Source organism: Notamacropus eugenii, chromosome 2 (genome assembly GCF_028372415.1).
Source record: "Notamacropus eugenii isolate mMacEug1 chromosome 2, mMacEug1.pri_v2, whole genome shotgun sequence".
Classification (NCBI taxonomy): Eukaryota; Metazoa; Chordata; class Mammalia; order Diprotodontia; family Macropodidae; genus Notamacropus; species Notamacropus eugenii.
In genome coordinates this window covers 235515028-235540976 of record NC_092873.1, presented here as the reverse complement: position 1 = coordinate 235540976, position 25949 = coordinate 235515028, and the positions used below count along the sequence as shown (strand labels likewise).

Here is a 25949-nt window from a genome sequence, read left to right as displayed (position 1 = left end):
CCTAACTTTGCAAAGCTTTGCAAAGTTTTTGTACATAATCAATTTTACCTACAAAACTTTAAGAAGCATAATTATATTTACCTAGAAAAGATAGGAAAGAGACAGGATTGTTATATCACCAATTTTGGGTGCCATTTCACTTGGCTGCAGGTCAAAAAATACATGGTTTACTTTAAACAAATTGCTATCTCAAAATGTCATTTGACTGCTCCTCTTCAAATATAACGTTGACAATTACCTTTACTGACTCTTCCTGCGCAGAGAACTGTTCCGAGAAACCACTGCTGAGATTGGTAAAACTGAGTAACACTTCTAGGTGCGCCATGGAGAGTAAGACTTTGTTAATTTCGAGATAATCTCTAGGGAGGGGAGTTGATCTATTTCCACACAGATGTGGATGATCAACTGTAACACTCTGCTCAATGGGGGTCACCTGTAGAAAAAAAAGGAATATGGTTAATACATACTCATCTAAAGGGAACACACTGCAAATTATAGTAAGCTGAAATCAAACGACAAAAGCACTTCTAAGTTACTACTCTATGGTAGACATTGTGGAAATGTACAAAATTTAAAATAAAATAAAACAAACCATGTTCTCAAGAAGCTTACATTATATCAAACCAAAGTGCTACCGTTCCCAAAGACATTAAGAATTTTTAAAACAATATATTTACCAAAAGCAAAATGTTAGAGAAATAGTTCTATTGGTAAAGCAAACCTGCACATATAAATACTCTAATACAGTATTTAAAAATCTGCACTCCTGCAAACTTCTAGCAATCTCATTTCAGTATTGACTTGAAATACACTATAAAACAGAATCTAAACATTATTATAATGAGCAATCAACAAAGTACATTTGGAGAGGAAATTTTCTTCCTTATTTCTCATTTATATCACAAGCTATAACATTTTTCAAATCCTCCACTAATACTACACAAAATTATAAAGGGCTTTCGTATGTTTTAACCTGAATTCTTAAATATACTTCCTTAGGAACTACTATAAGAGGGAAATAGAGAATGGTAAAAATTACATTTTGAAGTTTTCTAGTTACAGTTCTACCCTCAAACAACCTCTCCTCCTTTGATGTCAGCATCACACAAATATAATCAGGATGAAGAAACTATTCGGTTGGTGTTTCTTCTAAAAAATATGCTTTTCAGTTAATGGAAAGTTCACCTGTGCAGGAACAGAGCTCAAATTTCACATAAAAGCAGCAAGGCACCAAAAAAAAAAAAAAAAAAGCAAAACAGAAAAGGACTTAAGTATAGAAAGTTACTACAGTGACAGGGAAGATCAAAGCACAAACTAGGAGGAAGACAATAGTGTAAAAATGACTCCTTGTAAAACTCAAAGAAGAATGTAATTTGGTCTTAGGTCCAAAAAGAACTCTTAGAAGAGTTAAAAAGGGATTTTAAAAAACAAATTAGAGAAACAGAAAAAAAATTTTATTCTCCTTTCTCTTTCCTTTTTTCCTTTTCCTTTCCCTTTCCCCTTTATTCTTTTCTTTTCCTTTCCCTTTCCTTTTTTTCTCTCCTCCATCCTTTCATCCTCATTTCTGTCTCTTTTCTGTTTGTTCTTTGTTCTTTGCTTTCCTTGCCTTCCCCTCCCATCCTTCTTCTTCCCTTCCTTTCCTCTCCCTCTGTCCTTAGAGGGTATTATACCGTTACCTTGCAGTAAGATACTCAGAACAAAAGAAAGGAAGCTGGTATCACAGAAACCTGGAAGTGTTTAACAGATTAGATTTTTTACACTCACAACATTCCATTCTTGATGATGTAACACTGAGCCCCACCCAAGCCCCCACCCCCAGCTAGTCCTCACTTTTGTCCAGAGGACCACTCAGAATGAATGTTCAAAAAAACAACTCTCTGTTTTGGCTAGAAACCCTGAGGTTCCACCCCCTCCTATTTGATTTTTTGACAATATAACAAGAGACCTTTCTTTACTTCAGAATAGAGGGGTAAAGTGTAAGAAGACATGAACACTAGGAAGGCAGGGTGTGAAGGGCTTTGAATACCAAACAGTATTTGATATTTTATACACTCTACCACACTTGACATTGATCACTTCTATTATGACCTACTGTTTGGATTTTTATCACCCTGTTAGCCGAAATTCCTGTCCTGAGCTACACAAAAGGAAAGATACTATTTCTTTCCCCATTTTTCAGATCTCTTTGGAATAGAGACCCAGTAAGGTATACTGCTGGATCAAAGGGTATGCACATTTTTGTGGCCCTTTGAACATAGTCCTAAACTGTTCTCCAGAATGGTTGGATCAGCTCACAGCTCCACCAACAATGAATTAGTGTGCCCACTGTCCCACATCATCTCCTAGGATAAGTTCATCAAATCACAACTCACCCCCATGTTCCTAATACCTCTAATTAGAGGGTTCAAAGGTGAAGTACCAAAACTCCTACCCATACTCCCAGGGCTCCTGCTCCACCATCCCTCTTTCTGGCCTCCATTTTGTATATTGTCCTGATGTGACAGTCCTCTTCCAGAAAGAAGGACAAACAACAACCTCTCAGTAGTACAAACTGCCCCCCTCCTCCTTTCCCTTTTCCTTTCCTTCCCCTCTTCTTCCCATTTATCCTTGCCTTTTCCTTTGCTTCCCCTTGCCCTTTCTTCTCCTCCTTTCCCTTTTTCTTTTTTCCTTTTCTTTCCCTTCCTCTCCCTTTTTCTTGCCTTCCTTTCCTCTCCCTCTGTCTGTACGGGGTATTATACCCTTACCTTCCAGTAAGATACCAAAACAAGGGCAATGAGGAGAAGGGAAGCTGGTATCCCAGTAACCTGGAAAGTGTTGAACAGATTAGATTTTCTCCACTTATATCACTCTATCCTTGATGATGTAACAATTGGGCCCCACCCAAGCCTCCACCAAGTCCTCCCTTGGATTCAAAAGACCACTTGGAATGAATGTAAAAAACGGCATGTGTTTTGACCAGAAACCCTAAAGTTCTGTCCCTCCTAGATTGTTTTTTTGACAGTATGAAAAGAGAACTTTCTTTACTTCAAAACAGAGGAGTAAAGTGTAAGCAGACATGAAAACTAGGAAGGCAGGCTCTGAAGGGCTTTGAATACCAAACAATATTTGATATTTTAGAGACTCTACTACACTGTACATTGATCACCTCTATTGTCACCTACTGTATAGATCTTTATCACCCTCTTGGCCAAATTCCTGACCTGAGGTAAGTAAAAGGAAAGATACTATTTCTTTCCCCTTTTTGAAGATCTCTTTGGGATAGAGACCTAGTGGGTATATTTCTGGGTCAAAGGGTATGCACTTTTCTGTGGCCCTTTGAACATAGTACCAAATTGTTCTCCAGAATGGTTGGATCAGCTCACAGCTCCACCAACAATGAATTAGTGTGTCAGCTCTGCCATATCCTCTCCTAGGATAAATCCATCAAATCAAACCTCACCCCCATGTTCCTAATTCCTCTAATTAGAGGGTTCAAATGTGGAGTACCAAAAACTCCTACCCATACTTCCAGGGCTCCTTGCTCCATCATCCCTCTTTCTTGCCTCCATTTTATATATTGTCCTGATGTGACAGTCCTCTTCCAGAAAAAAGGACAAGCAACAACCTGCCATTAGTACAAACTGCCCCACCTCCTCCTTTCCCTTTTCCTTTCCCTCTCCTTCCCATTTTTCCATGCCTTTTCCTTTCCTTCCCCTTCCCCTTTCTTCTCTTCCATTCCTTCTCCTTTCTCTTTTTCTTTTTTCCTTTTCCTTCCCTTCCCCCTCCCTTTTTCTTGCCTTCCTTTCTTCTCCCTCTTTCTACAGAGGGTATTATACCCTTACCTTCCAGTAAGATACCAAAACAAGGGCAATGAGGAGAAGGGAAGCTGGCATCCCAGTAACCTGGAAAGTGTTTAACAGATTACATTTTCTACACTTATATCACTCTGTCCTTGATGATGCAACAATTGGGCCCCACACCCACAAAGTCCTCCCTTGGGTCCCAAATACCACTCAGAATGAATGGAAAAAATGCATCTGTTTTGGCCAGAAACCCTGAGGTTCCTCCCCCTCCTAGATTGATTTTTTTGACAATATGAAAAGAGACCTTTCTTTACTTCAAAAGAGAGGAGTAAAGCGTAGGAAAACATGAAAACTGGGAAGGCAGGCTGCAAAGGGCTTTGAATACCTAACAATATTTGATATTTTATACACTCTACTACACTGTACATTGATCACCTCTATTGTCACCTACTGTATAGATCTTTATCACCCTCTTAGCCGAGTTCCTGTCCTGAGCTATGTTCAAGGAAAGATACTATTTCTTTCCCCATTTTGAAGATCTCTTTGGGATAGAGACCTAGTGGGTATATTTCTGGGTCAAACGGTATGCACATTTTGTGGCCCTTTGAACATAGTACCAAATTGTTGCCCAGAATGGTTGGATCAGCTCACAGCTCCACCAACAATGAATTAGTGTGCCCACTGTCCCACATCATCTCCTAGGATAAATCCATCAAATCAAAACTCACCACCATGTTCCTAATTCCTCTAATTAGAGGGTTCAAAGGTGAAGTACCAAAACTCCTACCCATACTCCCAGGGCTCCTGCTCCACCATCCCTCTTTCTGGCCTCCATTTTGTATATTGTCCTGATGTGACAGTCCTCTTCCAGAAAGAAGGACAAACAACAACCTCTCAGTAGTACAAACTGCCCCCCTCCTCCTTTCCCTTTTCCTTTCCTTCCCCTCTTCTTCCCATTTATCCTTGCCTTTTCCTTTGCTTCCCCTTGCCCTTTCTTCTCCTCCTTTCCTTCTCCTTTCCCTTTTTCTTTTTTCCTTTTCTTTCCCTTCCCCTCCCTTTTTCTTGCCTTCCTTTCCTCTCCCTCTGTCTGTACGGGGTATTATACCCTTACCTTCCAGTAAGATACCAAAACAAGGGCAATGAGGAGAAGGGAAGCTTGTATCCCAGTAACCTGGAAAGTGTTGAACAGATTAGATTTTCTACACTTATATCACTCTATCCTTGATGATGTAACAATTGGGCCCCACCCAAGCCTCCACCAAGTCCTCCCTTGGATTCAAAAGACCACTTGGAATGAATGTAAAAAACGGCATGTGTTTTGACCAGAAACCCTAAAGTTCTGTCCCTCCTAGATTGTTTTTTTGACAGTATGAAAAGAGACCTTTCTTTACTTCAAAACAGAGGAGTAAAGTGTAAGCAGACATGAAAACTAGGAAGGCAGGCTCTGAAGGGCTTTGAATACCAAACAATATTTGATATTTTATACACTCTACTACACTGTACATTGATCACCTCTATTGTCACCTACTGTATAGATCTTTATCACCCTCTTGGCCAAATTCCTGACCTGAGGTAAGTAAAAGGAAAGATACTATTTCTGTCCCCATTTTGAAGATCTCTTTGGGATAGAGACCTAGTGGGTATATTTCTGGGTCAAAGGGTATGAACTTTTCTGTGGCCCTTTGAACATAGTACCAAATTGTTCTCCAGAATGGTTGGATCAGCTCACAGCTCCACCAACAATGAATTAGTGTGTCAGCTCTGCCATATCCTCTCCTAGGATAAATCCATCAAATCAAACCTCACCCCCATGTTCCTAATTCCTCTAATTAGAGGGTTCAAAGGTGGAGTACCAAAAACTCCTACCCATACTCCCAGGGCTCCTTGCTTCATCATCCCTCTTTCTTGCCTCCATTTTATATATTGTCCTGATGTGACAGTCCTCTTCCAGAAAAAAGGACAAGCAACAACCTGCCATTAGTACAAACTGCCCCCCTCCTCCTTTCCCTTTTCCTTTCCTTCCCTTCTCATTCCCATTTTTCCTTGCCTTTTCCTTTGCTTCCCCCTCCCCTTTCTTCTCTTCCATTCCTTCTCCTTTCTCTTTTTCTTTTTTCCTTTTCCTTCCCTTCCCCCTCCCTTTTTCTTGCCTTCCTTTCCTCTCCCTCTTTCTACAGAGGGTATTATACCCTTACCTTCCAGTAAGATACCAAAACAAGGGCAGTGAGGAGAAGGGAAGCTGGCATCCCAGTAACCTGGAAAGTGTTTAACAGATTAGATTTTCTACACTTATATCACTCTGTCCTTGATGATGCAACAATTGGGCCCCACACCCACAAAGTCCTCCCTTGGGTCCCAAATACCACTCAGAATGAATGGAAAAAATGCATCTGTTTTGGCCAGAAACCCTGAGGTTCCTCCCCCTCCTAGATTGATTTTTTTGACAATATGAAAAGAGACCTTTCTTTACTTCAAAAGAGAGGAGTAAAGCGTAGGAAAACATGAAAACTGGGAAGGCAGGCTGCAAAGGGCTTTGAATACCTAACAATATTTGATATTTTATACACTCTACTACACTGTACATTGATCACCTCTATTGTCACCTACTGTATAGATCTTTATCACCCTCTTAGCCAAGTTCCTGTCCTGAGCTATGTTAAAGGAAAGATACTATTTCTTTCCCCATTTTGAAGATCTCTTTGGGATAGAGACCTAGTGGGTATATTTCTGGGTCAAACGGTATGCACATTTTGTGGCCCTTTGAACATAGTACCAAATTGTTGCCCAGAATGGTTGGATCAGCTCACAGCTCCACCAACAATGAATTAGTGTGCCCACTGTCCCACATCATCTCCTAGGATAAATCCATCAAATCAAACCTCACCCCCATGTTCCTAATTCCTCTAATTAGAGGGTTCAAAGGTGAAGTACCAAAACTCCTACCCATACTCCCAGGGCTCCTGCTCCACCATCCCTCTTTCTGGCCTCCATTTTGTATATTGTCCTGATGTGACAGTCCTCTTCCAGAAAGAAGGACAAACAACAACCTCTCAGTAGTACAAACTGCCCCCCTCCTCCTTTCCCTTTTCCTTTCCTTCCCCTCTTCTTCCCATTTATCCTTGCCTTTTCCTTTGCTTCCCCTTGCCTTTTCTTCTCCTCCTTTCCTTCTCCTTTCCCTTTTTCTTTTTTCCTTTTCTTTCCCTTCCCCTCCCTTTTTCTTGCCTTCCTTTCCTCTCCCTCTGTCTGTACGGGGTATTATACCCTTACCTTCCAGTAAGATACCAAAACAAGGGCAATGAGGAGAAGGGAAGCTGGCATCCCAGTAACCTGGAAAGTGTTTAACAGATTAGATTTTCTACACTTATATCACTCTGTCCTTGATGATGCAAGAATTGTTCCCCACACCCACAAAGTCTTCCCTGGGGTCGGAAAGACCACTCAAAATGAATGTAAAAAACTGCATCTGTTTTGGCCAGAAACCCTGAGGTTCCTCCCCCTCCCAGATTGATTTTTCTGACAATATATAAAGAGACCTTTCTTTACTTCAAAAGAGAGGAGCAAAGTGTAAGAAGACATGAAAACTTGGAAGGCTGGTTGTAAAGATCTTTAAATACCAAACAGTATGTTATACACTCCACTACACTGTACATTCATCACTTCTCCTACTGCAACCTTTTGTATAGGTCTTTATCACTCTGTTACCCCAAGCTCCTCTCCAGAGCTATGTAAAAGATATAAAAGAGAGTAAAAGATAGTAAAAAGATGTAAAAGATTCCTTTTCCCGTTTTTAAGATCTCTTTGGGATACAGACCTAGCAGGGGTATTGCTGGGTCAAAGAAAGGATATGCATATTTTATGGCCCTTTAAACACAATATCAAATTGTTCTCCAGAGTGGTTGGATCAGCTCACAGGTCCACCAACAATGAATTAGTGTTCCCACTGTCCCACATCATCTCCTAGGATAAGTCCTTCAAATCACAACTCACCACTCTGTTCCTAATTCCTCTAATTAGAGGGTTCAAAGGTGGAGCACCAAAACTCCCACCCATACTCCCAGGGCTCCTTGCTCCATCATCCCTCTTCTTGCCTCCATTTTGTATATTGTCCTGATGTGGCAGTCCTCCTCCAGAAAGAAGGACAAACAACAACCTGTAAGTAGTAGAAACTGCCCCACCTCCTCCTTTCCCTTTTCCTTTCCTTCCCATCTCCTTCCCATTTGTCCTTGCCTTTTCCTTTCCTCCCCCTTCCCCTTTCTTCTCTTCCTTTCCTTCTCCTTTCTCATTTTCTTTTTTCCTTTTCCTTCCTTTCCCGTCCCTTTTTCTTGCCTTCCTTTCCTCTCCCTCTGTCTATACAGGGTATTATACCCTTATCTTCCAGTAAGATACCAAAACAAGTGCAATGAGGAGAAAGGAAGCTGGCATCCCAGCAACCTCGAAAGTGTTTAAGAGATTAGATTTCCTATACTTATATCACTCTGTCCTTGATGATGCAAGAATTGGGCCCTACACCCACGAAGTCCTCCCTTGGGTCCAAAAGACCACTCAGAATGAATGTAAAAAATTGCATCTGTTTTGGCCAGAAACCCTGAGGCTACTCCCCCTCCTAGATTGATTTTTTGACAATATGAACAGAGACCTTTCTTTACTTCAAAAGAGAGGAGTAAAGTATAGGAAAACATGAAAACTGGGAAGGCAGGCTGCAAAGGGCTTTGAATACCAAACAATATTTGATATTTTATACACTCTACTCCACTGTACATTGATCACCTCTATTGTCACCTACTGTATAGATCTTTATCACCCTCTTAGCCAAGTTCAAGTCCTGAGGTATGTAAAAGGAAAGACACTATTTCTTTCCCCATTTTGAAGATCTCTTTGGGATAGAGACCTAGTGGGTATATTTCTGGGTCAAAGGGTATGCACATTTCTGTGGCCCTTTGAACATAGTACCAAATTGTTCTCCAGAATGGTTGGATCAGCTCATAGCTCCACCAACAATGAATTAATGTGTCAACTCTGCCATATCCTCTCCTAGGATAAATCCATCAAATCAAAACTCACCACCATGTTCTTAATTCCTCTAATTAGAGGGTTCAAAGGTGGAGTACCAAAACTCCTACCCATACTCCCAGGGCTCCTTGCTCCATCATCCCTCTTCTTGCCTCCATTTTATATATTGTCCTGATGTGACAGTCCTCTTCCAGAAAGAAGGACAAACAACAACCTGTCATTAGTACACACTGCCTCACCTCCTCCTTTCCCTTTTCCTTTCCTTCCCCTGTCCTTCCCATTTGTCCTTGACTTTTCCTTTCCTTCCCCTTCCCCTTTCTTCTCTTCCTTTCCTTCTCCTTTCCCTTTTTCTTTTTTCCTTTTCCTTCCCTTCCCCTCCCTTTTTCTTGCCTTCCTTTCCTCTCCCTCTTTCTACGGAGGGTTTTATATCCTTACCTTCCAGTTAGATACCAAAACAAGGACAATGAGGAGAAGGGAAACTGGCATCCCAGTAACCTGGAAAGTGTTGAACAGATTAGGTTTTCTCCACTTATATCACTCTGTCCTTGATGATGCAATAATTGGGCCCCACCCAAGCCTCCATCACCACCAACTTGTGTCCAGAGGACCACTCAGAATGAATGTAAGAAACAACTGTATCTGTTTTGCCCAGAAACCCTGAAGTTCTGTCCCTCCTAGATTGTTTTTTTGATAGTATAAAAAGAGACCTTTCTTTACTTCAAAACAGAGGAGTAAAGTGTAAGAAGACATGAAAACTAGGAAGGCAGGCTCTGAAGGGCTTTGAATACCAAACAATATTTGATATTTTATACACTCTACTACACTGTACATTGATCACTTCTCTTGTCACCTGTTGTATAGATCTTTATCACCCTCTTCGCCAAGTTCCTGACCTGAGGTATGTAAAAGGAAAGATACTATTTCTATCCCCAATTTGAAGATGTCTTTGGGATAGAGACCTAGTGGGTATATTTCTGGGTCAAAGGGTATGCACTTTTCTGTGGCCCTTTGAACATAGTACCAAATTGTTCTCCAGAATGGTTGGATCAGCTCACAGCTCCACCAACAATGAATTAGTGTGCCAGCTCTCCCATATCATCTCTAACATTTATCATTTTGCTCTTTTACCACATTAGCCAATCTGATAAGTGTGATGTGGTACCTCAGAGCTCTTTTAATCTACATCTCTAAGAAATAGTGATTTAGAGCATTTTTTCATATGACTATAGATAGCTCTAATTTCTTCCTCTGAAAACTGCTGGTTTATATTCTTTGACCATTTATTAATTGAGGAAACAACCCCCTCATTTTCCTAAAACAAACATAATGGAATCTCTGTGCTAAATGACTGACTATACCATTCCTTCACCTTTAATAATTCTATCAATAAATATCCTTGAATACTATGTTGCATTACTGAATGACCTAGGAAGAGATAGTAAAAGCCAACAATAAAACAGAGATACAGATGTTAATAATAGCATATGGTGCTTTAAAGTTGACAAAGCACTGAATAGATATTATTTCATTTGATCCCCGTAATTCTATCATGTAGATGTTACCATTACACTCCTTCTACAAATGATGTAACTGAGACTGAATCCAACTGTATAGCCTCAGTCATTCCTGCAAAGGACTTTGCTCCCATAATCTTGAACCTCTGTCCCTTCCAGCTGCACCTTGAATCTGATGCCTTGTCTGCTTCAAACTCTAAAGAACAAGATGGAGTGCCCAGGAGAAGTCCATCACATCTAAACTCACCACCATGTTCCTAATTCCTCTAATTGGCGAGTTCAAAGGTGGAGCAACAAAGCTTCAAAATTCCTTCCTTTAGAGAGGGCAGAAATTGGTCTTTCCTATCACTCCACCTTACATCTGATGCCCTGCCTGGTTCCAGTTCCAAGGAATGCCCTCTACCTATACTCCCTGATGTCCTGCTCCACCCCCCTTTCCTGCCTCCTTTTGTGTATTGTACCCCTCTTTAAATGGGGGCCACCTCCAGTCATTCCAATCTCTATCTTGTCCAGAAATTCTGGCCTCTTCCCCTCTCAGATTGTTGGGGTTGTTATGCGTTAAGTAGATAAAAGGGGACACTCCCTGGCTCATTTCTCAACTCATCTTAGTCACTCAATGGGCCTTGCCTCAGTCAAGCTGAGACCTAGTAAAGACCTTAGTTTCAAAAAGCTAAGGTCTCCCACTGCATCCAAAGCCATCTCTAGTCATCCTGACTGTCTATCTCTTATCTATGTAGTCATACTAAATGTCTTGACACAGGGCCCAGATGGCTCCTAAGGAGAAAGTAAGGCTGATGACTTTTCACAGCCCTCCCTCACTGAAATCCAATTCACTGGCAACTCATAGCATCATCTTCCTGATGTGACAGTCCTCTTCCAGAAGGAAGGACAAACAACATTCTGTGAGTAATACAAACTGCCCCAGTGGAGACACAACTGGCCACTTCCAATCTGGGGGTGCAGCTTCTTCCTTCTTCTTTCCTTGTCATCTGTCCCCTTTCCGTTCCCCTTTTTTCTTTCATTTCCATTCCAAAATTCCTTTCCTCTTTTCACTTTTTACTTTCATTCATCCCCTTCCTTTCCTTTCCTCTCATTTTACTTTCCCCTTTCCTTCTCCTCCTTCCTGTTCCCTTTCTCTCCCTCTGACCCTTACCTTTGGATACAATGCACAAAGCAAAGGAAATTGGGAGAACGGAAACTGGTATCCTTGACAGCTGAAAGGTCTTCACAGGCTAGATCTGTTTTTTAAGACCAGGCTTTATACCCACTGTCATTTCCTAGCGCTTCTCTTTCCTGGGGATTGGTTGAACCTTGACAACAACTTAGGGAGAATGTGAATAGCAAATCAAGTACTATCCCCCATGAAGCAATTTCTGGTAATGAAAATACTCTCTGCTTCCTCAAGTTGTCTGAGATCACGTCAGAGGTTTCCTTTTTCTGCATCCAAGCGCTGTAAGTAGGAGACACGTGTTCCAGTGATTATGCCTTGACATTGTTATGTCTCGTCCTCAGAAGTACTAACTATAAGCGTATCTCTTCTCTCCTGTTTTCCTCCATCGGGTGCTGTAACATCTCTTCTCCTCTCTGCAGAACTTCCTCAATCTGGGCCTTCTCCTCATCCAACTGAGAATGGAAAGAGAAAAACAAGTCAATATTTCACTTGGATATCTCTCGAGCAATGTATATTTCTTTACTAGAAAGAACATATCCATCATGATGAATTTCTGTAAATGAATATCCCATTAAAAATTTAAAATAAGTACATTAAAATTATAGCATTTACATTTAATAGATTTGGACATGTATAGTCTGTCAGATTGCTTGCTGTCTTCGGGAGGAGGGAAAAATTGGAATTAAAAATCATAAAAAAATGAATGTTGCAAACTGCCTTTACATATAATTGGAAAAAATAAAATACTATTAGGTGGAAAAAAATTCTAACAATTATATTGTTTCCAAAAATGTTTTGAATCCTCTTGGATCTTTTAAAAAAGCTCCTGCAATTTCAACAGGGACTCTCCAACGAGTAAACTACCTCTACCAATGTAGGTTATCACCTACTTTCCAAAAGCTATGTGAAACAAGGAAAGTAACTTGCCTAGGGTAAAAGATCTAAGTATATGTTAGAGGCAGGACTAGAACCTAGGTCTTCCTAGTTTAGCTGCATCCGCAGTATATCACACTGTCTCTCTAAATTATATGTTAAAATAGCTTACAATTTAAACCATGCTGATCCTTAGTTAATTCTCCTTGAAATTTTAACTCTCTTAGAAGCATTATATAAATCATTTGGCAATTGCTACATCGAAACCCAACGTCAAAAACTCTCACCTTAAAATTCTCCACCACAAATGACATGGTATGGGGGGAAGGGGAGAACACGCACAAGGTTATTGGGGTTAAGTGATTTGCTCAGGGTCACAAAGCTAGCAAGTGTCAAGTGTGTGAGGACAGATTTGAACTCAGATACTCCTGACTCCAGGGCCAGTGCTCTATTCACGTGCTCCACAGCATGATATTTAAGGCATTTATTCACAGAAAAATGAAGTGGATTATACCTTTTCATCTTCATCACTGGGCTTTTCTACAGCCTTCACCAAAGTTTTTAAATCATGCTCTAGTTTGTCTAGGTCCACTGAATGCATACCAGCCTCAACAGGTTTTGATTTCACAGAAATTGTCTTTGAGAAAAGCTCTTGGTCGATCAACATCTACAGAAGAGAGCAAAAAAGAAAGCATAGCTAAGGACAGGTGAACCAAAAACAGAACATGACTCCAAGTAAGTCCAATGACTACAGTAGAGGAAAGAAGCAAATGAGGTAAAACCAGATTTCAATAAGCAAGACAACTGTAAAATAGGCAGAAATGAAAAGGAAAAAAAATTAATTTGCCAATCAGGTCAAGCAGAGATTCCTCATCATTTCTTTGTACTTTCGCATATTGGGAGATCTTTTCAAAGCTATAGTGACTTCAGCTCCATTCAGGTTTCATGAGATTACACATCAAGAGGTGACACAAAGCCATATATTGGGTGACAAGACAGCAAAGACAATAACTCCTTGGCATGAAGTCGTGTCAGATACTAAAAACGAAATCTCTCTAACACTGTGTTTTAATGCTTGGTACAAGATCTTTAATAGTTACAAAAATTCCTTTTAGCCTTCTTAAAAATAGAACTGACTGGAATTATTTCCCCAAAACACTAGCTTGAGACTTTCCTGATTATGTAAATGAAGCTATAGGATTTTTGAAAGAGAAGACTTTGCCTGAAAATGCCATTTACCTAAAATCTCTCTGAAGGTTTTGCTTCACTTGAAGTTTTTGTGTGTCAGAATATTGTTAAAATTATATATATATATATATATATATATATATATATATATATACATATATAAAGATAGATATATGTCTAATTGATGGCTGAAGTATCGTATAAGAAGTGAGCACTGAGTATTTCTTCAGAGAAGAATTATATGAGAGGTAACATACTTTTTCAAGATATTTCTCTAAATGAAACCTTTTCTTCTACTAGTAAGGAAAGAATAAATGAAATAATGCATCTGTGGGAATATCTCACATTTTTTCCCTACTCCCTTCTAGCAGTCTCTTTGCCTTTTGGGTCCTGTTCCTTTACCTAGTAAAAGGATTCCACTGACCCTATTGTTAAACAGAAAATAAAAACAAAAGGTAAATTTCTGCGTTAGGCCTGCCTACACTATTTATATAAATTAAATCAAGTTCTTTATTTCAGTAAGGTAAATTCAATAAAGTTCTTCACTTCAGCAGAAGCAGGAAGAGTGAATGTGTCCCTATACACACAGAGTTTATGAAGTCACCATCACAAGATTAGTTCTTTCCTTGTGGCTTCTTCATGGGAACCAGTATCTTACAGTGTTTCAAGAACTGGAAGAAGGTATTCCCAGAGTAGTTAAAAGCATAAACAAACACAATGAGGAAGAAAGAGCAGGGGTTCCTAACAATTTTTATGCAACGGACCCCTTTTCTAATTCATGTCTTCATCATAAAATAAAATACAGATAAATCCATTTTATTGGCTAAGTTATCAAGATACTAACAAAACAAGTTTGTGAACCCCAGGCTAAGAACTCTAGATTTAAAGGAAAAATACCAAGCATTTTAGCCTGGACTGGGTATGAAGTAATGGAAAGCAAACAGAATGAAATATAAAGTTAGACAGGTAAATTTTAATCCATTGGTGAAGAGCCTTAAACAACAGGCTTTGAATTTATTCAGGAGGCAAAAAGGAATCAGTTAGTATTTTTGAAGCTATGGAGTTACATGATCAGATGGGTGCACTAGTAAGGTTCATCTAATATAGACGTTTTAGTTAACCAAGAGAGAATAGATACTAGGAAGAACAGACTGAATCAGAGGATAATGCAAGAATCAATTGAGGCTAAAAGGTGACAGTGGTAAAAACTCAGGTGGTGAAGGCAGCAGAAATGGTAAATAAAGAACTGAGTGAAAAGATACTATATTTGGAGAATGCAATATGATGTGACTTGTTACATAAGACAATTGATATGACTTGATGGTTTATGAACTATAAGGAGATATGGGATAGAGTTTCAACAAATATGAATAAATAATCATGAGGGAGGTTATTTGTAAGAATAGGGATGGCATAGCCAGAAATGAGGAAATCAAGAAGGGGAGCTGGTCAAAATGAAAGATAATACATTCAGTTCTATAAACAATGATCTTGAGGTATCTGTGATACATTCAGTTAGAGCTTATCCAAGTACAGGGCTAAAAAAGTGAGTAATAGCAGAAGAGCACGAAAAGAATTCTTAAGTGCTACCAAATTTGAAAGCTATCCATACAGACATCATACTTGAAGTTATAAAAACTGATGAGATCACAAAGAGCTGAAAAAGGTAAAGAAAATATGGCCAAACAAACCTAGGGACATGGAGAGCTCTAATTAAGAAGCTTGGCAAGAAGAGGAAAACAAAGAGAAAAGAAGGGTTAAGGAGGTAGTATATCTCTGTTTTACATGAAGTACTCACTTTAGCACTTTTGATGTGTTGTGACACTTTTTCAAAGTTCCTATTTAATTCAGCTAACTTGGGCTCCACCAGCTCACTGCTTGCCAAGCCCCGGGCCCTCATCAGTACGATGGCTTGCTCAGAACATTTTCGACTTGTAGGTTAACATCATCCAGTTCAGATGTTAATCGCTAAACACATAGAAACACAAAATTATCATTAAGTACAGGAAACAATGAAGCATAACCCAATTAAAATATGGATTTGACACTATTCAAAAGGGAAGACATCACAAATATGTTAAATGTCTATCTAAATAAAACACTGGCAGTATATTTAATTGAATTAATGAATCTAAATAGAGGTAGTAGAGGTGGAAGGGGAGGAGAAAATTGGGTTATGGGGTTGAGGCTTTTCAAATCCTTCCCAGATGACTTGTATCACCTCGGTATCTCTCACTAAAATTAAAATTCAAAAACAAAAAATAGAATAATACAGTGTTTATATGAAAAGCAAGATTCTGAGCCCTAAGAAATACAGTATATATTACAAATGCCATCTTAGGCATACTTACTTTCACAGTTTCTTCACTTTTATTTACAGGCTTCTTTTCAATCTCATCCAACAGAGCTTCAGCTTGGTAAAGCCAAGTACTTATATGAGCAACATTTCCATCAAATATCTCCAGCTGGCTCTGATGGTTCTGAAAATATATACGTATGTATATACTTTTTAAACAATCACATTAAGTATTCTATGAGATTGACATTTAGAAAGATTTGAATGATCATGACTAGACAGAATTGGATCCTGTGAGTATTAGTTAGGAGAATTGAAGGCTCTAGGTAAGAAGAATGTCTCTAAAACTTAGAATTATTTCAAAGAGTAGTATTTTTCCCTCTTCTAGATGCTGATAAAGGAATTCCTCTATAATCATTTCTGGGGAATGCTATAGAAAAGAAGTATCTACATATGTGTATGTGTGTGTGTGTGTGTGTTGAAATAAATGACCTCTAAAGTTCACTCAAGCTCAAATACCAAATTACCAGAGAAAGGAGTTTTTAAAGAAAAAAAGCAAAGTAACAGAATTGAAAAAAAAATTATGTTGACATGATGTAAAATAAAGATGATAATAATAAAACCTGCTTGTGCACAAACACGGACAGATGTATGTAGACATAATCAAAGTTGATGAGAATAGGTCCAGTTCCTCATTGTAATATTCATTCTCCCATTACCTGTTCAACAATCAGAGTTGAACTCTGGAACACCCCCTTTTCCAGGGCTATATAAACCTTGAGCCCAATGAGCCCTTGAAGGTCTTTGGCATTTGAGAGTGCCACTGACCTCTTCTATTAAAATACTAGCATTGTTAGTAAAATGATTAATTACTCAGAAATTATATTTCTCAAACTTTTTAAACTCTGCACTAGTGATAAGAAGTGAAAGAATTCCAGTTATGGGGGAAAGTCAATAAAAATGCCCTGAGAGCTCGGGACATAGAGTCTTGTGCAAGGTTAAGAGGTGCCAGTATCACTGGATCTGAGTATGAGAGCTGATGACAGTGTATTTGTTATTAACAACCTTTCAGAGTGCATACATGTTCAGACCATAACCTAGACACTATACTTTTAAATTTAGAGAGATAAATTGATAAGAAAATGTACCCAAACACTTTCAAAGTGAGAGCTAGTGCAATGATTTTGCTTAAGGGCTCAGGCTTACCCTTGCTCCTGCTGTCCTCATCTGGCATTACATGATACCTCTTGTTAGAGGACCTTCAGGCTACTGGGGGCTGCTGCTAGCCTTGCTGGATATTAAGGTGTATATCTGGCATAGGGCATGCATGCATGCACATACACACACACGCACACACACAAGCACACACACACACTATAGGGTTCTTGGTCTCCACCAAATTCAAAGCACCCTCTACTCACATATAACAATCAGGGTTTAAGTATACAACTTCCTGAACTTTGGAAAGAATTTCCAGTTGTTTGTAATATAACAACATGGGGACTAAAACATAGGATCATAGATTTAGACCTAGAAGGGGCTTTAAATTTCATCTCTTTGAATCTCCCCATTTTACAGATAAAGAAACTGAGGTCCAAAGATGTTAAAGGACTTGACCAAAGTCCTACAGGTAATAAGTGACACAAAGGTGATACTGGAAAATAGTCCAGAAATCTCTCAAAAGTGCTGGTGGTACCAGTATAGCACCACCAAATACCTCATGCCCCATAACTAAAACTGGCACTCTCTTTCCAACCCCGGCAGAAAAATTCACAGTAAACATACTTGCAAGGAAGATAAGTATTAATTTCAGATGATTTCTTTTTAAAAAAAACTGAGTTGGCTGGATGCTGGAGGCTACCAGAAGGTGGCGCCTAACCTCTTTAAGGATTGTGTCACTCTTGGACAAAATGTTTAGAAATAAAAGATGACATACAGCATGAAATAAGACATTGCTTAGGTCAATAGTAGTTTTAGTTTGTATAATTTTCCTTCCGCTAAAGTCAATGAACTGCAGGAAGTGCCAGGTACTAATTGCTTGACCCAGGATACTGTAGATTTTCCTGAAGACAGTCATCAGGGAGAAAGAGGAAGAGTTCACAATTCATCTGAGGAACTTTGGCTCATCTTTCTTGGCTAATTCCCCTTTGCTACATTAGTGTAGATGAATGCTGATGAGATGAAACTTGGGCCATCCCTAAGCAGTTTGCCCTTCATATCTTTCTCGGAACCTAGAATCAATTTGCTGTGGTTAAGGGGTGAGATTGAGGTAAATTATCTAGCCATACTTGGGTCTTTCAAACAAGGCATCTGGTCTAATACATATCTTAAATCAGATCAAGAAAAAAAATTGGCATTTTCAAGCATTTAAGAATTAGTTACCTAGAAGAAACAAACTGAGTTGTCAAGTTCAGTGTTGTTTTAGTTTGTGTAATTATGAGTATTGTATAATTTATTTTGTATACTTATGAGTGTTGCTCATAAAAGAATTTCTACCTCTCCTCTATTGCCTTGATGGCATTCTGATATACCACCACTGGTAAAAGACTGAATGTAAAGGGTACAAATCATGTAAATTAAAGCATTGCATTTTTGATACAGTGGATAGAGAGCCAATAAGATCTGGGTTCAGATTCTACCTCTGACTCTTACTATGTGGTTCTAGAAAAATCATTTAAACTCTCAGTTTTCCCAATTTTTTAAACCTAAGTCTTTTATTAGACTGTAAGTTGCCCATAAAATGCCAATTTGCATTGATATATTATCAGTGTGTGTGCCAGAAGACCACACCAAGAATTTCCTATATCCATTATATTATACACACGCACACGCACACGCGCGCACACACACACACACACACACACACACAGACACACACACCACACACACACTAAATTTCCAAAAATCACTTGCAGCATGGTATAATGGATAAAATATTGGGCTGGAAGTTAGGAAGGTCTGAATTCACATCCTTTTTCTGGGACTACAAGTTCTGTAATCCTGGGCAAATCGCTTATTTTTTACGTACCTCAGGAAATTCTCTTGCAATCTGTCTTAATAGAGGGAATTCCCATGCTAGGAACTCCTCACAATGGCTAGATTTGTCCCTCATTTGTTCCCCTGACATTTTCATAAACTATTTTCCTTTAAGCAATTGACACAGAAGAGAAACAAATGAGGCTGTCAATGAACCCCAAATGGAACCCCAGTTATTAACATTTTCTACAACTCGATGCACAGTGATGTAATTTCCCAATTCATTTTGAAAGCTAGTAGAGCCACAAAGGCCTACACTAATAAAGATAGATAAAAACATTGATTAAGCACTTCTTATGTACCAGATACTAGAATAAATACTGGTATACAAATAGACACAAACAAGACAGGCCTCTACTCAAGGAACTCACATTCTAATTCAGGAAGAAAAGCTGTAAAGGGAAGTTGAATGGCAAGTTGGTGGAGCCATCTAAGGAGTGGTATGGTGGTCTGACGCCCTGTAAGATTCAATAAAAGTGCCCCTATGAGAGGCCAGTATTCCAGGGTAGAATCCAATGGTGGACAGGGGAGAGACAGTGATGACAACCACAGTTCAGGTAACATGCTGTGAAGATGGCTGAGAAGTAACAATAAAGAAGACATTATAGTATTAAGACGAATGATTCTTTAAGGAACTAGTGAATGGAGCCCAGTATTTTTAATACCTTACATTTCACACCAAATGTCCCATTTTCTTGGAATTGCTTCCAAATGCAGAAAGTGGATATGCTAATCAATCAACAAACCATTATTAAATGCCTATTATGAACAAAATGCTGGCAATGCAAAGACAGCAAAAAACACTAACTACTCTTAAGGAGTTTACATCCAATCTATAATGTTGGGAATTATTTATAGATGCAACAAGATGCACAATAAAGAGAGCTGGCTTTGTAATTAGAGGACCTAGCTAGATTCAAATCCCAGCTCTACCACTTGCTTCCCTTGTGGGACCGTAGCAAACCACTTGATTTGCTGTAATTCATTTTCTTCATTTGTAAAAAAGAGGTTGACGATGACTTCCAACCCTAAATTTATGATCCTATGTTCAAAATTTTATTTTCACTTCATAGTAGTATAAAGGTAAGCTTGAAGACTTTTGGGCCTTTGCTGCTATATATCCATAGAAAAGTCTACGTAGAACAGGTAAAGGAAAAGAGGACTTTACCCTGCACCCTCCATTGCCAACATTATCTCTGTCCATCCATTCCTCTCCCCACCCCCAGTCTTTTTCAGCTCATCTACATGGAAGAGCAGAAGAAGATTTTGAGATGGGAAACAAGAGAACCTTGGAATCTCAGAGACTCTAAGAATTACTGGGGAGCATCTCCAAGTGAATGACTAGGTACAATCTAACCTTCAAAAAATAAAATCAAAAGGCATTTTTGTAAAGTAAACTAGACAGTCCAACATAGAGATCCATGTCCCTGGACAAAGAACTGGGTTGAAGAGAGAGATTTGAGTCTATCTGGCTAAGAGTTCTTTTGTTTTTGCTCTAGGGAGCGTGGTGCCTAGAGTAAAAAAAAAATTCTTAGTGGAATGACAAAAGCAAGAGTCAAGAATAGGAAGAGAAGAGGACATGAAAAAGCAGGACAGTTTCTTCTTGAGAAGACTTTTACTAGTCATGTGGCTGAGTCAAGGTCTTCTGCTTTTTTTCCTTAAAAAGCACTATTATTAACAGGTTATTCTGTATAATCTTTATTTCCAAATATATTCCTCCCACTGGACTGCCTAGGAAGCTCCTCGTAGGTATAAAGACTGAAAAAGAAAAACAAATTCGGACAAGCCACCAACCAACATCAGTTGTGTCTGACAATCTCCACCTGCATAGTACCAGTGCCTACACCTCAGCAAAGAGAGGGAGGTCCATTTTCTCAACCGCATTTAGTTTCCTGTGATTGTTCTTCAGATTTACTTTGTTTTCATCATTGTAAATGCTGGCCCTTTGGAAGTAGGGTTTTGTTCGTTTATTGCATTTATAGCGTACCAACTAGTACAGAACCTAGAACATACCAGGCTCTTAATTCATGATTCTTGATTCCTTAATTATATTGGTTCCTTATTTCTGCACCATTTCATGATGCAGTTTATTATGGGAATTTTGGATTGTCTTTTATTATTCAGGACTTGGGGCCATTCCTCCTGCCAATTTTGATTAACTTACAAGAGTGTTAATGTTAACCTCACCTAACCAAAATCTGACTCATGGAACAATAACATGGAGGGAAGGCCAAGGATATTTCACCTAACTGAGAGGTTGCTAAGGTGACCAAAACCTGTCCCATGGGATGCAAAAATTTACTTAAAGACTTGGACATTCCAATGTACAACACCCAACTCTCCCTGACTCCTTGACAACATGTAAATCTTCCCCTTCAATCAGTCTATTTGTATATCCTCTAAATGTAGTTTAATCTGTAATCTGACTTAGTTTACCTACTGAGTTTGTTTGATGAGGCTTATTCAGAGGATGTATGAGATTATGACTTTACTCGACTACATTTGTTCAACTTTTATGACACTGAAGTAAATATGGGTTTATAGATTTATCTCCTCTTTAACTTTAATGGCTTAAGAGGCATGTACAAAACTGCAATACATAAAAGAATTATTTCTTTGCCAGTCTGACAAAATTTGTCTAGAAGAGGGCTTGGGAAAGTATTAACAGGGGCTCAGATTTTCTGTGGGGTCTGAACTTATGCTTAATAATAAAACCTAGGCATCCCTCAACACCAAAAGAATTCGAGCAACCCATGTGCACTTTTATCTAGCTTCCTTATTCAAAGGCAGCCTGGATTCTGCTTACCCTAGAATGGTATATTGCTCTCTTTGCCTATTTGACTATAAAACATGGTAAGTAATCGAGTGCAGAGCTGTTTTCTTCTCCTTAAGAACCTGAGTTGAACTAGTTTAGACTGTTTGCATCCAACTTAAAGTCAGGCAAACTGGGCTTACTGACCTGCCATATGACCTTGGACAGCACTTTGTACCTCTTTAAAGCTCATTTTCCTTACTTGTCAAATGAAAATTATAATACTTTCATGGATCATCCACAAAACTTATACAACTCCCAAAGTTACATCTGAACCCTCTCCTTTCTTTTTTCTCTCTCTTCTCCTGTTTCTACACTGCCTTCATGATCTTGTCAATTCCTGTGAGTTCAACCATCTTCTCTACACATATGAACCCCAAATCTATACATCTAACTCTAATGTCCTCCTTACACTCCACTCTCACATCATCAACTACCTACTATGTATCTCCTTGTGGAGAATGTTCTATAGATATCTCAATTTCTTCATGTCCAAAATGGAACTGATATTTTCATTGTAGCTTATGTCTACTCCAGATTTCCCTATTTCTGTCACCACCCTTCTAGTCACTCCAAAGATTACAACCTCACAGTCATCTTTAATTCCACCTTCTTCCTCACCTCCAGACCTGATTAGTTGCCAAATTTCATCAATTTTTTGCCTCTACAGAATCTATCAGACTCATCCCCTTTTCCCTACTCACATAGCTACCGCCCAAGGTCAAAACACCAAAAACTCTTGCCTAAACTACTATGATAGATTATTATTTGCTCTCTCTATTTCAAGTCTCTCCCATCTCCATTCCAATTTCCATAATATTACCAAAAATCTATCCCTGAATTACAGGATGCACCATATTTCTTTCTTATTATATAAACTCCACAAAGTCCTTCGTCATATAAAGCCTTGTATAGTTTAATCCACTTTTTCCACCTTATTATGCATTACTCTCCTCTATAGGGTCTAATCTTGCTACTGTTCCCATATCCAGGCCTTTGCAAAGATTGTCCCCCAGTGCACTCTCTCCTCACATTTGTTTCTTAGAACCCCTAGTTTCCTTGGAAGCTCAACTCAGATATCCATGCAGTTTTTCCTGATCCCCTCAGCTACTATTGCTTCTGTCTAAAATTTACCTTGTATTTGTTACACACACACTTTCATGTGTGTTTGCGGCCTCCCACTATAGAAGAGAATCTCCTTAAGGTCAAGGACCGTTTCATTTTTGTCTTTGTATTCTCAGCACCCACAAGAGTACTTGGCACATAGTAGGTACAATAAATGCTTGTTGATTTATTGAGTGAACATCTCTTGCATTCACTTCCTTCTTTCTATCTACAAGGCTACCATCTAGTTCTCATTACCTTTCTCCCAGATTACTTTCAGTACTCTATTCATTCCTTCTAATTCTCATATAAAATTCATCCTCCAGACACACATATGTGTCTGTCACACCCTATTTCAAGACTCTTCAGTGCTTCCCTATAGCTTTCAGGATGCTAGAAGTTCCACTGTTTCACTCCTAAAACCCTTCACCATCTGATGAAATGTTTCCTGGCTTAGTTCACATTATTTCTCCTCCAATATTCCATGATACACTTAAACTGGACTGCTTGCTGCTCTTTGCACATGACATCCTCCTCTCTTACCCTGTTGTGTTTGCTCAGACTGTCTCCTCTTTTCTTTCTTCACTTCCATCCCTTGCAATCCCTCTTCAAGACTTAGCTCAAATGATGCCTCCTACATAAAGGCTTTCCTGATGCCCCCTGATATTAGTCTTTCCTAATCACAATTTTAAAATATACTTTATATTGACTTATCTATATATATATTGTATGGTTTTTACCATTGCAATTATACTTTAGCCAAAGTCTGCATCAGTTTTTGTGAGGGATAATCCCATGACATCCATATTCTGATAGGACTCCTGATTGCTTATGAGAATGATGCCTAAATATGTGATTTCGTTAGGTAGTTAGAGGACGTGAAGACAGATGGTCATGGAGGTTAGATATGAACTTTTGAATGGCTGTCTTTAAGAGCTATACAAACTGCATGGAAAGCAGGCCCCCTAATATATACCTTTATTTCCAGTGCTTTTAAACCCGGAGATAGCTGAAAACTAGCTGCCCTCCAGGGATTCCACTGTCTTTTTGGATTTAACTGAGATTTCTCCTCAGTCAAAGAGTCCATTACTCTTGTTTATTATTGGGCCTATTGTAATTTAGATAAGACCCCCAATTTCTGTTTACTGGTTGCTTGATTTTATGGGTTTACTTGCCATTCGCAACACATTAGGTTCCTTTCATTAAGCCACTTTTGGTGAAAGGAAGCTGAATCTGGTCATAGTCAGCCAAATATTATGACCCTCTCAGAAAGCAACCAGGGAAACTGGTGTTGATCCTAGCCCTGTCAAAATGGTTTACCACTAGATTGCCCAAATTTGAAATGTGATAGATAGAATTAATTCTAGCCTATACCTCTCTGGGGAGATAGGTGAGAGAAGGCTCAGCTAGAGCCCTCCTTCTCCTCCCCACTAAGATGGAAATTATAGTCTCTTTTGAAGAACAGTGCATCAGATTCCAGGTCAGATTGTCATTCATGCTGCATATGAGCCAGTTGTTAATGTATTATCCCAAGGAGGGAGAGAGAGAGAGAGAGAGAAGTTGTGGGAGGGAGGGAGGAACAGACAGAAAGTTTTCATCTTTGTAAGTCCCTAAGAGCCATATTACATAGGTACCTAATCAATGCTTTTTGACTTAATGAAGGTATGAATACTTGGAATACCTGAGTTACATTGAGATTGTTGTTGTTGAAGAGGATTCTGGGAAGATGGTGAAGTAGATCAGAAAATTTCAAGCTCTCAAGATTTTCCTCCACAAAAGAGGTAAAATTGCACCTCTGAGTGAACATAGAGCCTTGAAAACAAATGAGAGTAGGGGCAGAAATGATTATCCTGGGCGAATCCAAGATCTGAAGAAAAATACTGGAGAAGAATAAATGCCTCTGGGCTAGGGTCAGTTTTAACCAGCCTCAAGCTGCTTAAACAATAAACCCCAAGCCCTGGGGTCAACTGAGTTGGGAGGCTGTTTCACCCAGCTACAGGAACTTTTAACTCTGGGAGAGTAAGGGGAGTTGGGCATCGGACCTGGGGAAGAACTAGGAAACTTCTGCCGATAAGGAATGCCAGCCCCAGCTGTCCTTCAGGGTGCAGCAGGGTCTAGAAGGAACCAGCACACACTGGGTGAGGGCGGAAGCAGTGAGGCAGGGACTCTGTTGGCTGTGGGCACTTACAGAGGCTGGAGGTCTTAGTTTGAGTTCAAGGTGAGAGTGATGAGGTTCAGACTCTGGGAGCGTCCTTGAGCTCCCCTTGAATCTTCCCACTTAATCTGGCCTTTCTTCCTCAAATCTAATCTTCCCATTTCTTCTGGCAGTCTCAGGAAGCCCATGGGTTTTTCATTATCATTTCAGGTCTCTGTTGAACTCCCCTCCCTTGATCCCGTCAAAACCCCATTCCCATACTGCCCCTATCAAGATCTCTGGATTGCCCCACCTGCTTCCCACCCAAACCCTCCAGTGTCTGATATCTCCTGATAGCCTCCAGCTGTTTCCAGCCTTTGACCCTCCTTGGACTTCTCCTCAAGACCCTTCCTAAACCCCTCCTCCCATCACCCTGGACTACCGGACCACCCCCCCACCCCCCCAGATCCCTCCTATACTCTTCTCTGTATTTAAGTCCCACCTTGCCTCCATGAAGGGGCTCAGATTCAATCCAGCTCAGATTCTGATTAGCTGAGATTCTATCTGGCCCGCTTGTGAATACAAACGTTACAAAAGCTTAGGCTCCTCCAGAGGCAACCCAATTTGGCAAATCCTTAATAAACTTTGTTTTCTTTGGCTTTAAGAAGGCTTGAGTCGAATTCATTCGAGCACGACCCGGACCGTCGCTATTTTGGGGTCCCCCATCACCTCTCAACCTCTTCATTTATGGTTCCCTGATCCGGATAAGCTGCTAATCTCAAATTCTTCTGCTCAAACTGGAAGGTACGTAAGGCTCCCCCTCTCTCTATCCCCTACTTGCTCTCCAAGCACCTTGGCAGTGGATTTTCGGACCTGGCTTCAGGTCCCAGTATCAGCAAAGTCTCTGAACTTTCTGGGCCCTAGAGTTAGAGACTCAGGTTTTCGGTCCATTGGCTGCGTTTGAGGCCGTGGACCTGGGCATACCCTCCAAAGCACAATTCTCTGAACTTTCTGGGCGCTAGAAGGTTAGAG

At 39.6% G+C, this 25949-nt stretch overlaps 2 protein-coding genes and 1 long non-coding RNA gene across 4 annotated transcripts in view; 1 reads left to right on the top strand and 2 right to left on the bottom strand.

Annotated features, from left to right (window-relative positions):
* LOC140526997 (utrophin-like) overlaps positions 1-9292 on the bottom strand; it is an 80385-nt gene extending 71093 nt beyond the window's left edge. The window contains exons 1-2 of one of the 2 annotated variants that reach the window (XM_072643616.1): positions 9225-9292; positions 239-433 (exon numbers count right to left, since the gene is read on the bottom strand). The gene's annotated coding sequence lies outside the window, so the exon portion shown is untranslated. Of the gene's footprint in view, positions 1-238; positions 434-2744; positions 2839-9224 lie in introns of those variants that run through there. The other variant, XM_072643615.1, reaches the window with a different exon arrangement.
* A 304-nt stretch (positions 9293-9596) lies between these two features.
* Positions 9597-12062, top strand: LOC140527012 (uncharacterized). The gene is made up of 4 exons (XR_011974640.1): positions 9597-9687; positions 10463-10588; positions 11064-11205; positions 11894-12062. It is a non-coding gene; the product is annotated as an uncharacterized lncRNA (long non-coding RNA).
* On the bottom strand, positions 11205-25161 carry LOC140527006 (utrophin-like). The gene is made up of 5 exons (XM_072643626.1): positions 24972-25161; positions 15887-16015; positions 15334-15503; positions 12862-13014; positions 11205-11926 (listed from the first exon to the last, which is right to left on the bottom strand). The coding sequence occupies exons 3-5, from the start codon at positions 15433-15435 to the stop codon at positions 11825-11827; spliced, it is 357 nt and encodes a 118-aa protein (XP_072499727.1). The 5' UTR covers positions 15436-15503; positions 15887-16015; positions 24972-25161; the 3' UTR covers positions 11205-11824.
* Between the last annotated feature and the right edge of the window lie 788 nt (positions 25162-25949).